The sequence below is a fragment of the Anopheles nili genome, chromosome 2 (genome assembly GCF_943737925.1).
Source record: "Anopheles nili chromosome 2, idAnoNiliSN_F5_01, whole genome shotgun sequence".
Taxonomy (NCBI): domain Eukaryota; kingdom Metazoa; phylum Arthropoda; class Insecta; order Diptera; family Culicidae; genus Anopheles; species Anopheles nili.
In genome coordinates, this window is record NC_071291.1 from 37,210,278 (window position 1) to 37,224,976 (window position 14,699).

At 46.1% G+C, this 14,699-nt stretch overlaps 2 protein-coding genes across 2 annotated transcripts; one reads left to right on the forward strand and one right to left on the reverse strand.

The window, feature by feature from the left end:
* The first annotated feature begins 48 nt into the window (after nt 1–48).
* LOC128722463 (zinc finger protein 239-like) lies at nt 49–2,192 on the forward strand. The gene is made up of 4 exons (XM_053816129.1): nt 49–807; nt 883–1,406; nt 1,469–1,561; nt 1,634–2,192. The coding sequence occupies exons 1-4, from the start codon at nt 49–51 to the stop codon at nt 2,190–2,192; spliced, it is 1,935 nt and encodes a 644-aa protein (XP_053672104.1).
* Nucleotides 2,193–2,708: 516 nt separating this feature from the next.
* LOC128721048 (protein O-mannosyl-transferase TMTC4) lies at nt 2,709–4,933 on the reverse strand. The gene is made up of 3 exons (XM_053814757.1): nt 4,901–4,933; nt 3,216–4,832; nt 2,709–3,134 (listed from the first exon to the last, which is right to left on the reverse strand). The coding sequence occupies exons 1-3, from the start codon at nt 4,931–4,933 to the stop codon at nt 2,709–2,711; spliced, it is 2,076 nt and encodes a 691-aa protein (XP_053670732.1).
* Nucleotides 4,934–14,699: the final 9,766 nt, after the last annotated feature.

Here is a 14,699-nt window from a genome sequence, read left to right on the forward strand (position 1 = left end):
TATCTCGTAGAAGATAATTTGTTGATGTAAGGTTTATCTCGCGAGACAATGCTAACGTACGAGGAACAACTTTCACCGGAACCATTATCTGAAAGTTCCGTAATAGTCCTGCAGCCAGAATGGAGTGATATTTGCCGAACATGTTTGAAGTCTAGTGAAACGCAATCACTCTTCGAAATGGACAACGAATCGCGGATGTGCTGTTCCGACATGATAATGCAGTGCGCGAATGTGATCATCCATGCGGACGATAATCTACCTAATCGAATTTGTTTAACATGCATAGAAGAGCTTCGGCTAGCGTTCCAGTTCCGAAAAAAATGCATCAGCTCCCACTTGGTTCTGCAGTCGTACCTTTCCAGCAACCGTGTGGATGAAAAGTCCACCGATGTACCATTGTCAGTGTCACGCCAGTCGGATCTACAAGAAGAGATAGACATTGCCATACCTCTTGATTCTTGCTTTCTGTACATGTACAAACCGCCTTCCGATATGAAGTTGGAGCTAGCTGGTCAGATAGACGAAGCAGAAGATGTAGAAGTTGAGAGGAAAGATTTTCATATTACCGAAACCGTTGAAACGGAGATTCGCGATCCCCAGCATCACCGAGACGCGAATATGATTAAGCCAAAACCTGAGAGTAAATTGATAAGCGATTCTAGCCAAAACTCGAATATGGATGGAGGCATCCACCTTATGATAGAACCGTGTAACGAGGTAAAAAATGAGATTATAGAGTATTATTCTGAACAAATGAACGAGTCCGATAACGCGATCACCATGACTAATGAAATGGATCAAATATCGGTAAGTTTAGAGATCCAGATGATTCAATATTATTTTTTTTTCACCAATCTAACATGATATGATGTTACATTACAGTATACACATGAATCTGAAAATGTCAATGATGGGGAAACCATCCTTATATCCTGTACTGCTCGGGAATCCGATACCGAAGAATTGTTCCCTGAACCCGAACAAAGAGATTGTACGCAACCGAATGGTGTACGAACTCTGCGAAGCATTCGCAAAAGGGACAAATTACATGATGTGAAACCAACGATCGAAACGATTACGACGCAGCCGGCTATAGATGGTGATGGGCTCGAAACGATCATACGCATAAAACGCAATCGAACCACTGCAAAGCAAGTCCATGCCTGCACGATCTGCAATACCACGTACAAGTACAAACACATCCTGCAGACACATTTGCGCCGGCATCGAGGTGAGCGGCCGCACAAATGTGAATATTGTGAAAAATCGTTCGTCGTGCCGTTTGAACTGCAGCGTCACATGCGTATTCACACTGGGCAAAAACCATATACGTGCCAGTTCTGCGATCGATCGTACTCTGATTTCAGCAGCAAAACTAAGCATGAACGTACACATACTGGTGAACGGTAAGGCTGAACATGATGCATTTCTTAACGAAACATATAATTTATCGTCTTTTTTATGGTAGACCGTATAAGTGCAAATACTGCTGCAAAACATTTGCATATTCCCACGTCCTCAATAATCACATGCATATTCACACCGGAGAGAAAAAGTACAGGTAAGGAGAGCCGTAGGATTAGAATCCAAGGAACGGGAGTGTTACAAAAATAATTTCATTGTCCTCCCACAGTTGTTTGGTTTGCGGAAAGCGCTTCACCAAATCGCACCACTTGAAGATACACGGCAAAACACATCCCACCGATCAAGTGAATGTACGATCAAGCGGCGAACAAAACCCTGAAAATTTCACTAACAAGAGACGCACATTAGCGGAATTGACGGATATACTTGAAGATTCACTAATCGCGTCCAACGACGAATCGACATTGGAGAAGAATTTAGTATCGCAACGATTGGGACACGATTCCCTTGACGATAGCTATGATGACAATGGGTCACGCTTAGTCGCTACGGGATGGACGCTGGCCGATGATCCGGCTCGAATCGAAAACGGAACCACCAATATTGGATCGTCTCAAGACGATCAACCGATGGCCAGCACGTCTGTGGTCACGCTAGAACAGGAAGAGCTGGAAAATGTTTCGATCGTAAGCTTTAGCGATTATATGATGAAAACTGAAGGCCTCGAAGGGATTATGACGGATGAGACAGCGATGACGGTTTTACTGCCCAAAGTTGTCGATTCGGTACATCAGACCTTTAATACGATACAAATTATCGACGATTGATAACGCCCAAGTAAATAAAACAGAGAGCCCCATTCGGGTGTTAAACTGTAGGCTGTTTTTTTGTGTAAAATTCGTGATTATGTATTTATTTCTTTGAATGGTTCATTCGATGTATAAGTTATTGCTTGTTCCGAGCACGATATGCTATCGTCGAATCGAAGTAGTTAAAAGTATGTTAATAATAGCTTAGCCAGCTCTCACAAATCGAGAATCCCGCTGTTAAACGCGAACCCCTTTGCGACCACAACCTATAGAATGAGGAATGCTTCATAGGACGCCGGATAACGATCGCATTGCATAAAATATATTGGTATTTTGCAGATCTTTGTTTCACAAAGTAAAAGAAATACGAACTTACTATCTAAAATGCATTACCATACCGACTATCAGTGCTTTGAACATTGGCCTGGAAATTAAAAATATTTGTAAAACATCGCTTAACTAGCTGTTATAATATTCGCTTGATCGTTAAAACGCCATACTTCTATCAGTCCGTGGCGGTCACCCAAACTCGCCCTACGATGCGTCCATCAGTTTAAGCAAGTTCGTTTTGGCACTGCGCAAATTAGGATCCAGCCGTAGTGCCGCTCGATACTGCTCAATGGCTTGCGCTTTTTTCTGGCCCCAGCGGTGGTACAGCACTCCCAGGTTTGCCCGATAAACCGCATGATCGGGCCGCGCGGTAATGATCTGCCGGTAGAGTGATTCGGCCGTTTCGTACTGGCCGAGCTTACCGAACGCGTTGGCACGGGTAAACAGGATGGCGGTGTCGTTCGGCAGGAAGGTAAGCGCTAGGGCCGACGTACGAATAATATCCTCCGTGCGGCCCCTGTTGTCGTACAGGGCAAGAATGTTAGCCCACGCTTTGCTGTGACGCGGGTTCTGCTGTATCGCTTCGCGCCAGTACCGTAGCGCCATCGAAGAATTCTGCTTATCGATATACTGAAAAAAAAGTGATGATATTAGCATGTAGTGCGTACTGTGTTCGTAATAAGCAGATACAAAAGGATAAGTGATACTTACTAAGTTGCCCAAATTATACAAACAATTCGCATAGTTCGGTTTCAACTCGAGCGCTCTCTGGTAGCTGGCTAATGCCGCCAAATGGTCCTTTCGTGCCGCTTGGACGATACCGAGATTCATCCATGCCGATGGGAACGGCTCGTGTATCTCGATCGCTTTCCGCAAATGCCGCTCGGCGATGTCGAGCTCTTGCATTTCACGATGCAAATTGCCCAGATTCATGTGAGCCGCCTCGTACTCCGGGTGGAGCTCGATCGCGTGTCGATAGAATGCAAAGGCCGTCTCCCGATCGCCCTGATCCGTCGCAAGCCGGGCAATGTTATAGTACACTTTTGCGTTCCGTGGGCACACGCGCATCGCTGACCGAAACAGCAGATCCTCCGAGGTCCACTCGTACGCACGGGATTGCGTCTTCAGGATGAACATGGTGCACACGAAGCACAGCGGTACGTAGAATACTATGGAGCGTTTTATCAGACGACGATATCCGGTCGCTAGCAGGTAGCATAATCCAACGGAGGGAAGATACAACAGTCTTTCGGCGATCACAAAACCGACACGCACGATACCACATGCCGGCAGAAAAGGAATAATGGCTAATGCAAGCGAAAGAGTAATTTCCTTTGATTTGGACTCTTTTGAGAGGAAAACAAGCGCAAGGATCGCACCGTACAGCACACAGATGAGCGGTATTCTCCAATCAAATGCACTTTCCACCAGCGGGATGGATCCCAGTGCCCAATCGAAGCTTAACCAGTCCGGGCATACCAGCAGCCAAAAGTTCAACCAATACAGGTAGCTTTGAGAAAGAATTTTGGTTGTGATGCTGTTGCTTGCACCGATAGGGTTGTCCATTCGATGGAACTTCGGACTTTCGAAATCCATTATCCAAAGCCTCAGGACGAGCGTGCCAAGTGACAAACAGGCCAAGGTAAACACTCTTACCAAGCAGGATCGATGCAGGCTAAGGAAGTCACGGAATGAAAATTGTAAATGGTGCCACTTGATCCTTTTCAAGAGATCAATCGCACCACAAGCAACTAGAGCGGTTATGCCTGTTTCCTTGAAAAGCATTGAAACCACGGTTAGCAGAAAGAGAGCGGGATAAACGAGAACACCGTATCGGCGACCGTTGGTTAACCATCGTTGATACAACAACAGCACAGTAATGTATCCGATCGACGCCAACAGATCGGCTCGTCCTACAATGCCAACTACAGCTTCGGTGTGAATCGGATGGACGGTAAAAACGAATGCAGCCCAAAAGGACGTCCGAAAATGACCGGAGTCGCGCCATAGAGTTTGATACAATTTCAGTACGAGCAGGCAGACGATCGTGTGCAGGATAAAGTTAACCTTTTTCATATGCCCTGCGTTCAAACCGATAAGACGATTTTCCAGCTGGTAGCTTAGTACGGCCAGCGGTCGGAAGGATTTATGACTCGTTGGATCGGTCAGATTGTTACCCCAAAAATCGTGCTGTAGCAACGTGGTGAACGGTGTTTTTACGTTACGCACATCCATGTTTTTCACGATTGCGGCCGAGTCATCGAAGACGAAGGTACCGTACAGTGCGCCACCGTAAGAAAGTAGTGACGCTGCAACAAGCAAGACATACTGGAAAGAGGATATGTTTTTTGGCGAATTAACAATGAATTTCTAGTGAAGAGTCACACCGGGCACACCTGTACTATGGTTTGTTGACGAAGGGAAGACATCACCGTTCGAAGTTGCATGTTAGAGAAGTTTCACTATCAGGAAATAGCTTCTTCTTAAATGCTACTCCATTTTCTGTACACGGGAAAACTATTTTAGGAAACACATAACTACTGTTTGGTTTTACGCTACATGGTTTCCCATTCCGGCGAATGTGATGTTGTTAAACGTTTTGTACTTTGTGTTTATTGCGATATTTTATGTCAGCGAAGGGTCGGCTCAAAACAATTCCCAAAAACGATAAGATTTGACATTTCCCATGAACCATTCGTTGGCCATATAAGTTTTGTACAATTTTTACATGGTGTCCAAAATACTTCACAAAAAATAAAGTATTTAAGCTAAGGTAACATTTTAAATAACATTTTATATTTTACTCAAAGTTTAACTATATATATTCCGACTCAATTGTGTCTCGATTGTCAATCTGTTATCCAAAATGGCGCGAGTGCTACCCACCATGAGCTTACCTTTTCATAACGCTCACTTTCATATCGTATCCTTTGGTCGACAGTTTCGAATTTTCCCACCAACACATCGAAACGAGTTTCCCATGTGTGCGTGCCGATTAAGGATACGACACGCGTAGAATTGAACAGAAAGGACGAATTTTCATCGCGAGTTGCGTGCGAGGTTGTGATTTTTCACACGATATTTTTGTAGCTGCAAAGAATCGTGTGTACAAAAATTTGTGTTACATTGGATCCTTGTTAAGGTGCGACGCAATCCTAGCAGGCCTCTAGCGGTAGGCTAGTTTAGTGTTAAATGTCTATCGCAGAACAACAGCCTCGTTCCTGTTGTGCAAAGAAGGGTTGCTGTCCGCGATAGTTCCTTTCCCTCGAGGCCAACGTACGGTGCCATTTTTTCTTCTACCAAATTTCACCGATGCCTCTTAGGATTGAAGCAAACATCGGATTGAAAAAGTGAACGGTTTACAAGATTAGCTATTATTTATTAGCTTCTAAGTGTCTAGTTCGCGTGTGTGTGATGTATGTGTATAAGAGTGTCCGTGCCTAAGACTCCGCAAGCTACAGAGAGCCTCGATTTCTCAAGTGCCGGGGAAAACGGCTAGCAACTGTCTTGTTCCGGTGCCGTTTTTCCCGTCTATCTTTGGCCTTGGCGTTTGTCCCGGACTAGCATATGAAGCTACGACGAGCATAGTATTGTAATGCCTGCTGCTTTTCTAATGGCATAGATGTAGTGTGGTTCGATTGGTTGTAGCTGGAAGGGAATACCGTGTAACGTTGAAAGGTGTGGAAAACCAGCGTATAAAATAAAGTTTGTGCAGCCAGTTGTGATTTTTCGTGTTGCGGAACATCACACGCAAACGGTAGGGATGGAAATTTAAGTTCGCTTTAAACCGCCCGGAAATACTCTTTGTACAAACTAGCTCCAAGCGGACGTTCGAATCCGTCAAGCCTGTGATCCTGGGCTCCGGCATCGCCTTGCCATGGAACGAAAGTGCATTCCGAGAACAAAGACCTGTGGCGATTATTTGTATGGTCGTGTTGCTGCTTCACATCCGGTATGACCCGGCTAGCTGCACTCGGTTAATGCACGAACGAGACATTTCGTGGAATCGGTCCGAGGCCAACGTACGATACGGAAAACCAATATCAAAGTTGCCTTCTGCATCAGTGTGCAGCAGGAAGCAAATATGGCCATGGCCGGCGATGAAAGCGTACAAAATAGTCCATCCAACGGTGCCCTGAACTAATTGGATCACTAATGTTTCGTGGTAAGTTAGCAATGGGTGTAAAATTTCGTTCATATTCGCCAAGCACTTGTTCGGAGCTGCATAAAGTACCATGCGCTTCCATCGGACACGTATGCCCGGAGTACTAGATGGAAAGTGAAAACACGTACACAATCAAACGGCCTTCTGTGCCAAACAAGTGAGACAGTCGGTTCGAGCCGCTTTTCAGCCTACTTTTTGCAAACGGTGTCTACTGAAGCTTTGCTGGGGGGCGCCCTTTCGTGGATTTATTTCGCGTGTAGCTGAGATTTAACGATCGGAGAGGACCTAAAATTAGCTCTGTTTCAGAGCAAATATTTGCACGCGCTGGCACACCAGTCATCGGCGTCGTGGTTTTGGGGCCGCTCGCATCGAACCAGCAATTTCTCGTCGTTCCTCGGCATCGCCGGTGCGGATCTACCGGCAATCGGAATTGGCCTCCCTACTACTGGCGCTCTGGGCGCCGGTGCGTTTCTGAGAGCATTTGTCTTACAGTTTCGGTACCGCCTTCTGCCCACTGGCCGTAAGTTGATGCGACAAAATGTCATCTGAAGGGTGGCGGCTCCATTCCAGAGGTTTTTTTTTCTCCGGCGGCACTTCGAGTGTTTGTGCGTTTGGGAGGAGAGTGAAGGAAAAAAAATACATTTTACGAGATTTTCGAGTACCGTGGGAGGGGTTTTTATATGTACTGCCAGCAGCGGTGGTTGTCGCGGGTTTGCGTAGGAATGCTGGCTACGTTTGTTTTGTTTGGTTAATTCGGTGGTTTTCACCGGAGGAAACATTCTTACCCATTTTCCGCACTTTTAGTAGATTTATTAAAGGAACCCACTTAAATATGTTTGGCTTGATATATGTACGCAGTTGTGGTTGCAAGAAGACATCCATTGAATCTACCCCAACAATAAATTTTTTAAATTATATAGTTGATTGGGGTTTTGGTACCTATGAATGTTGACTGTTGAAGCAAAAGTATTTGTTTAACAAATTGTTTAACAAATTTTAAATAATAAATGTTAAAATTGTATTATCAAAACAGGTTAACAATTTTAAGAGTGAGGCTCCAACATCTTTTTCAACGCACTACCAAAGTGTTCCGTTTTTTATAAACGTATATATAAACAACTAATCACCAGGTTGATTAGTGTTAAGTCAGGAACTGTTAAGTCATGTTAATTCCATAATATAGCAAACCGCCGAATCTTTCATATCCAGCATTGCTCAAATCATCGTCTAAATTCTATGCGATTGGGCACAGTCAGTTAATTTGGAGCACTTAAAAATTGATTTAATTTTACTCAGGTATACGAATTAAAATCAAAAAGGTACAAAATATAGGTTTAAAAGTCATATATTATTTTTCGAACACCATCTTAACTTCTGGTTTCTTAACACAGCCTTGTACATACTCAGCCTTTCACAACTATTGCTTGCGTAAAACCATGTGTATTGGATGTTTCTAGGATAGCGTACAGTTTTGCATTTTAGGGTATTCATGACTTAATTTAATTATCTAAAATCACCTACACAGTTGGTTGCAGCATTTCAAAATGTGTAAACCATATCGTTACATTTTTGCATATATTTTTGTAGTTTAGTGTTGATAGATATTGACCAAAAAGCTGAGAAACAAGCATTGGATCTGGTAACATTAATTGCTTATATGCGGACCTGCACGAAGAAGAGAATAATATTAACACCGCACTTTATTTTCCACCCGCTACATCTTGAAGAGTGGAGTCCTTTGCCACAAGGAGAGCCACTCCAACGAACGTTGCGTGTTTCTTTCTTTTACCCGCAGGCCATATCACGGAGTGTCCAGTGTGTCGAGAAAGTGTGAGCAGCTGCTGCATAAGTAACAACAAGCGCTTATTCTAGTGGCATTGTCGTACCGAATACGATGAGCCTCTGCCCATGGCTGCCACATTGTGACCTTCGCCCCACAAGGATTCCGGACGTTCGTTCGTTGGAGTGCATCGCTCGTACGAACGAAACCGTGCCCAGATCCTCGTTTCCGAGGAAACAAATCCCGGTCAACGGTAGGCAGCAAAGGTGAGGCATCGAAACCAGGCAGACGCTGGGGGAAATATGGCGTGGCATGACCTGATTTTTGCGTTTCCTTCCGCCTGGGTGGGAGGCTTTTTCCTGCTGCACCTTCCACCTTCCCAGGAAGGAAGTAACACCAGCTCCAACTGATGGGCTTTTTCCACCGTGGCGTACTGTATTAATTTCAATAAAAGCCCGTTCATCAAAACGATCTCGCCACGCGAGGCAATGGTCGAAAAGATCCCTTATGAGCCGGGATTACCGAGCGCTTTTTCTCCACCATTTTGGGCTGGGATCGGCTTGACCGCTACACCCGTCACATTTAGGGGTCATTTTGTTTGGTTCTTTCAGGAAAGCTGATAAGAATCTAATTAGTGTGTGTTGGATGCATCCGGCGTCGAAGGGATTTCGTTTGGCCACACCCTTGCCCTATTTATTGGAGGCAAACCCGATGGCACAAAAAAAAGGTAGAAAGAAAAATCGCCTGCTATGCAAAGTGAAGCAATTTGAGGAAATTATGTTCTGCTTGCTTTCCCGCCACCCAGATTAACGAGCAATAAATCACGGAAGTCGTTAGCCCGTTACCTTGCTCCGATCGATCGATCGGGAAAATGTTTCAGTAAAACGACCGATTTACTCTGGAGAAGCAAATGGGTTTAGGAAAAATGCCATGGGAAGGATTATGGGGATGGGAAATTTTTCAACAGCAGAATTTTGGGTGATCTTTTGGGATTTTGTGAGAAACCTAATACGCTGGATAATGAGCACGACCTGTCGCAGTCGTAAAGTCGAACAAATGCCGGGTCCCGAAACGCCTCATGCCAACCCCGTTCGAATAACCGACCAGGTTGGGGTGGTTGGGCGCGTGATTGAATTGAAATTAAATTTCGAAAATCTAAATTTATCTACGACATCGCCGCCGTTGGGCCAGGCAAACCAAGCGGCCGTTGTTGGGTTGAGTTTTGTTTTGTCGCACCCACCGAACAATTGAGTAAAGGTGTATGTGTTTCCTTTTGATCAATAGTTTTTCCTTTCGGTTGCCTACTGGGTCGATCGAAGCAGTGCGATGGTTGCATCCGTTTACGTCACTTTCGATTTCAGGCTACGAGGGTTTTTTGGCCTCGTCACGGGGCGATTCCGACGATGGTCCGTTTGTTGGTGCGAATTTTTACCGCACCGTGAATGGGGCACGATCACTCGGTCGCCTTACACTCTTGCAGGTTGTGCAGGTTTGGGGTGAGCTTCTTCTCAAAACCGGTGTTATCCATTTGTGGAATTAGTTCGTGCAAACGTGTCACATTGGTCATTGGTGCATGTTTCTTTCTGTGATGTCCGATTTAGGGGCGAGTTTTCGCAAGGATCTCATAAGGACACGAGCACACCTGCATACGGTGGCACTCTTCAAGCAGCAAAAAAGGACGACACATAGCCCTGACGTTCTCTTGGAGTTGGTCCAAGGTGCCTTCTTTTTGATGGCTAGCTGTTCAAGTTTTTTTTTAACTGAAACGTTGGTTAGGTCACTTTGAGGGTGAACCAAAAGGACGCATTGCTCATCCTGGCGGAACCAACTTCGTGCGGGTTGTGTTATATTTATTTATTTATTTATTTTTTCCTTGGATCTTCATATTGAGGGGATAGCCGTTGATTTCTTCGCCGCCAGTTCCTAATGACTTCACCGCGAACGGTCTCAAGGACGGCAAGCAGGATGCGTGCTTCGAGCTTATTAATTAGAGAGAACTTGCTACCCAGAAAGCTCGCGCCACTTGGCTCAATCTTCAGATGTGACGTTTTCAGCCGTAAAATGGACCGTGTAAAGAGGGTGCAAGTGGTTGAAACTGACTGATGATGGAATATACTTTATGCATGTCGGGTTTGGAACCTAGAGCTCCAAGTGTTTTTTGTTTCCCGTGTTTCTTATTCGCCTAATTTTTTTTTACCATCAGTCTCGAAGCGTTTGGTGCGACATTTGGCACAACGTTTCTTCGCTTGTTATTCCTGTCTTCCTTTCTGTTTTTGCCGCGCCAATTGCAAGCTCGTTTTGGTGCGATATTACGCACGTGCTACCAGCGAGGGTTCGCTATAAATGTATCGATTTTATGGTATCGCCAATTTATCACACTTTATACTTAAAATTTTCACCATTCACCCCCAAAATCAACCCACCCAGGTCAGTGCCGCTGCGCGTTTCGGCGTCTTCGTGCCCAGAAAGGGTGGCCTTATGGATTCGATCACTCGGCACGGGGTAGTTTTTCATTCGTTTTTCATTTCCCCTCCGGGATGTGAGGTACTGAGAGACGGACAGAGAGACGGGCTCCCTGCGGAGATCTTACAGCTTCTTCATGTACTGCCGGATTAGGTAGAGCGCCCGCCGAGATGCTAAAACCGCTTGAAGCACTCGAATGACCCATCGGTTTTTATCCCTTGCGTTGTGATCTTTTGCGCTTTTAACAGCACCGAGATGTAATTATTTACGATAATGAGATTTTATGAGAGTTTCCGTGGTGCTCTTTCGCACGTGAGATAGCTAGGGAAGGATAGGGTGGGAAGGTACTTCTTATATTTTATCTTTATCTAGACATTTAACTAAGGCATTTATAAACGCGCAAGATAACCTGTTACATTTTATGCTAACACCTAACTTGAGAGCGCTCGATCGGAGCGATCAGTTTCACTCTCACCTCGTGTGTGAGGCTCACTCTCTCTCTCTCTCACTCTCTCTCTGGCACGCTCATTCCAGATTCGCTCATTACTCACGCTCTCTGATGTGCGCTACTTTCCGTTTCACTATTACCGCCCACCTACACGTATCGTACATCACGATCGGTGGGCTTGAATTATGTTCGATATTTGCCAAGAAGCCGTGACTTAGAATGCTCATAAATGTTCGATTGGTGGATGGGTGAATTATTGAGGAAAAAATCCATTATTACTCGTCGTTGACGTCGAATAGTGTGCCCGTCAGTTCAACGGTGAGCGCCTAAGAGAGAGTGCGCCGCGTGTAGATAGACCGTAAGCTCTGTGGGATCGATCGCGTGGTGTGCGTCTCCGAGAAGATTCGAGCTCATTTCCTAGCCAGTCGCTCCGGAGACCGGTTGACGCGGTTCGTTGTTCGTTTAAAGTGCGGTTCGTGACAGTTCACGTTCCCTGTGGCCTCACCGTGCCCTTTTCCACCCTCGAAACGGTGTGGGTGTGTGTGCGCTCTGCAGTGGCATCGAGTAAGCATCGCGATTTTATTCCCTTCATTTATCCGTTTTGTAATCTGCGCGCATACTCCTTCGTGCTGCTCCATCCCGGACGAGCCGTAGGCGGCCGTTTTGGGAGTGGGCGCAGCCAGCATAAGCAGAACGCAACGGTTAGGGGCAAAAAGGAAAAGAAACACAACAACCCCCACCCCCTAACCGAGTGTGGGACATTCTCCGTCCGTTCGATCAATTGAACCACGGTGTGTGTCGCGTGGGTTTTCCGTTTCGTGTGCAACCGCTCCCCGTGTTTGCCAGGCACTTGGAAGCTTATATAGAGAGAGAAAAAGAAAGAGAGAGAGAGAGAAACACATGGTGGCAAAATGCAGGCTCAGCTTCCCAACCGTGCTGCAACCGCTTGCAGGGTAGATTGTGTGCGCGAGTGAGAAAATTCAACCAGAGCGAAGCGTCGTTCGTGAAGCGAAAGGGGGAAATTATTGCACTCTCCACCCCGTTTCCCACCGTTCCCTCTGATCACCCCGTCATCCACGTATGTTGGAGAAAAACAGCGTGCACAGGCGGCGAGGGCATAAATTAATGTGGCAAAATCAAAACAAAAACAACCAACGCTCGATCTGTTGGGGTTGTGATGGGGCGAGCGGGGAAACGATGTTTTAATTTCCATAATTTGCCAAGTGTTGTTGAAGGTGTGTGTGTGTATGTGTGTGTGTGTGTGAATGTTTGTGCCCGCACGTGTGCGATCGTGAATGCGCGAATGGAACATCATTACGGTTGCGCTTCGTTTGCGTGTATGTTTTCGGTAGTTGAGTTTATGCTCACGGCTAGAAAGGGGTGAAACACGTGCTGAAGGGTGAAAATTACCGGCTGCGGGTAGTGAATCGTACGAAACAATGTTCCAGTGAGTGGTGGGAGGCATCTCTGGCGCATGATGAAAGGAAAAATCTTACAGATAATGCTTGCTCGCTCGAAGTTAGAAACCACGGCGTCTATTCCCAATCTAACGGTGTGCGATCGTGGCAAAGGAGCAACAGGCAAATGTGACCCTCGCTCCTCCTCTTCCTCCCCGTCTCCTGTGGGACATTCCACCCCCTAAATGGGTCGGTTGATCCCTTTCACCCACTCCAATGGCGGCTGTCGTGGTTCACACTCGCACACCGTCCGCTTGTTTGTTTTGCTCGGTGCGTTCGTTTCGTTTTCATTTCGTTTCGATCCGTTCCGGTTTTTCGTGGGGAGGGTCTGTTGTTGTGGGATTAAAAAGGGGTGGAGAACCGAATGGGATGAGGTGAGTGAGAAAGGAAACGAAACAAAAACCATACACACACTCACGATCGCTGCTGAACGATCGCGAGGTTTCTCCTCGATCCGTTAGCTGAATACCAGTTTGGTGGTGTTTCACCGTCACACCAATACTTTGGCGTTCATTTGCGCCCCCTAACCGCGGAAGGGCCAACGGGCAGACGGGAACCCGCATGCCGATGCCGTGACGGCCCCTTCGAAGGGACCGCCGGAACAGTCCCGGGTTAGTGTAAAGCCCGTCGAGGCCGGTCGGAGTTAGGTTGCTTCATTTATGCGATCGGCATTTGCGTGAGGGTGTGCGTTTTCGGTGCGTTGTTATCTAAAACATTAGAAAAACAGCAAAAAACATGGAGGCTTTTCTTGGGCAGCCTCATGTTGAAATTTAATCGGAATCGATCGCCTCAATTACTAGCGATCGGTAGCTCGTGGCAGGTTAAAGAAGAATCGTGAAAGTACCTCCAGATCGATGAGGTGGAGATTTTTGGGGGTTGTAAGAAAATACGACCGCAAAACTAATCGTTACTTGGGGGCTTGGCTTTTTTCATTCATCCCTGCTAGCGCAAGGGGGATGCGTACGTTTGTTGCGTTTCATTTCGAGGTTTCCGTTTCGCGCTCATTGCCAGCGCGATCGGGAATAACCGTACTGTGGCGTGTGGAAATGATCGCGAGGAAAAAGAATTGAGAGAGATATATGTATAGAGAGCGAGTGTGACAGAGAGAGTGAGAGTAAATAAAGAGCATTAGCATTGAAACACCAAACACCAGACGCAACATAACCACCCTTTCCCGTGGGGCTGGTTTGAGAGGCTGTGGAAGCGAACGAAAAGGTTACAGCTCACGGGAATCGGATCGAGCTACAGGGTATGGCTGTGGTGAAAATTCAACCCGTCCCGTGGTAGACGGTCGGCGGGAATACAGTGCGTGGAAAGGTGTGGAAATTGTTCCATCCCTCTCGTTCTCTTCTCTTCTCATGAGAGAGAGAGAGAGAGAGACCATTCAACATGTTGCACAAAGCAATCGGAGGCTCAAAGGGCTCCATCAAGTGGATGTGATGGTGGGGAGGCGCGGGAAACACAGGAAACGGAATACTAGCCCTCCCGTGCCCCATTACCGGAAGTACGGTGTGGTCGAGTGTCGCTATTATGCTCGTTTTAGTTGCTGTTTGCTTTTTCCTCCAAACAATGATTTTATTTGTTTGCCTTTTGTGCGGTTTGTCGCTGGAAATGCTGGACGGTGCTTGTGGTTGGGTCTCATTAATTGTGCATGTTGTGTGCAAATGTGGTAGATATATTTGAAAGCTTATGAAACAAGATTTACAAAGTGAGACAGCTTAAAGTGCATTTTGTTAAAGCACACGAAAAGAAACGGTCGGATATAACCACTTTAAATGTACCCTGATAACCACCCTGATAACAATCCCATATACGCTGATAATAACTTCATGTTATTGCCTCAATCTTGATGGTACACCTTTCACTGACCGGAAGCTGACCA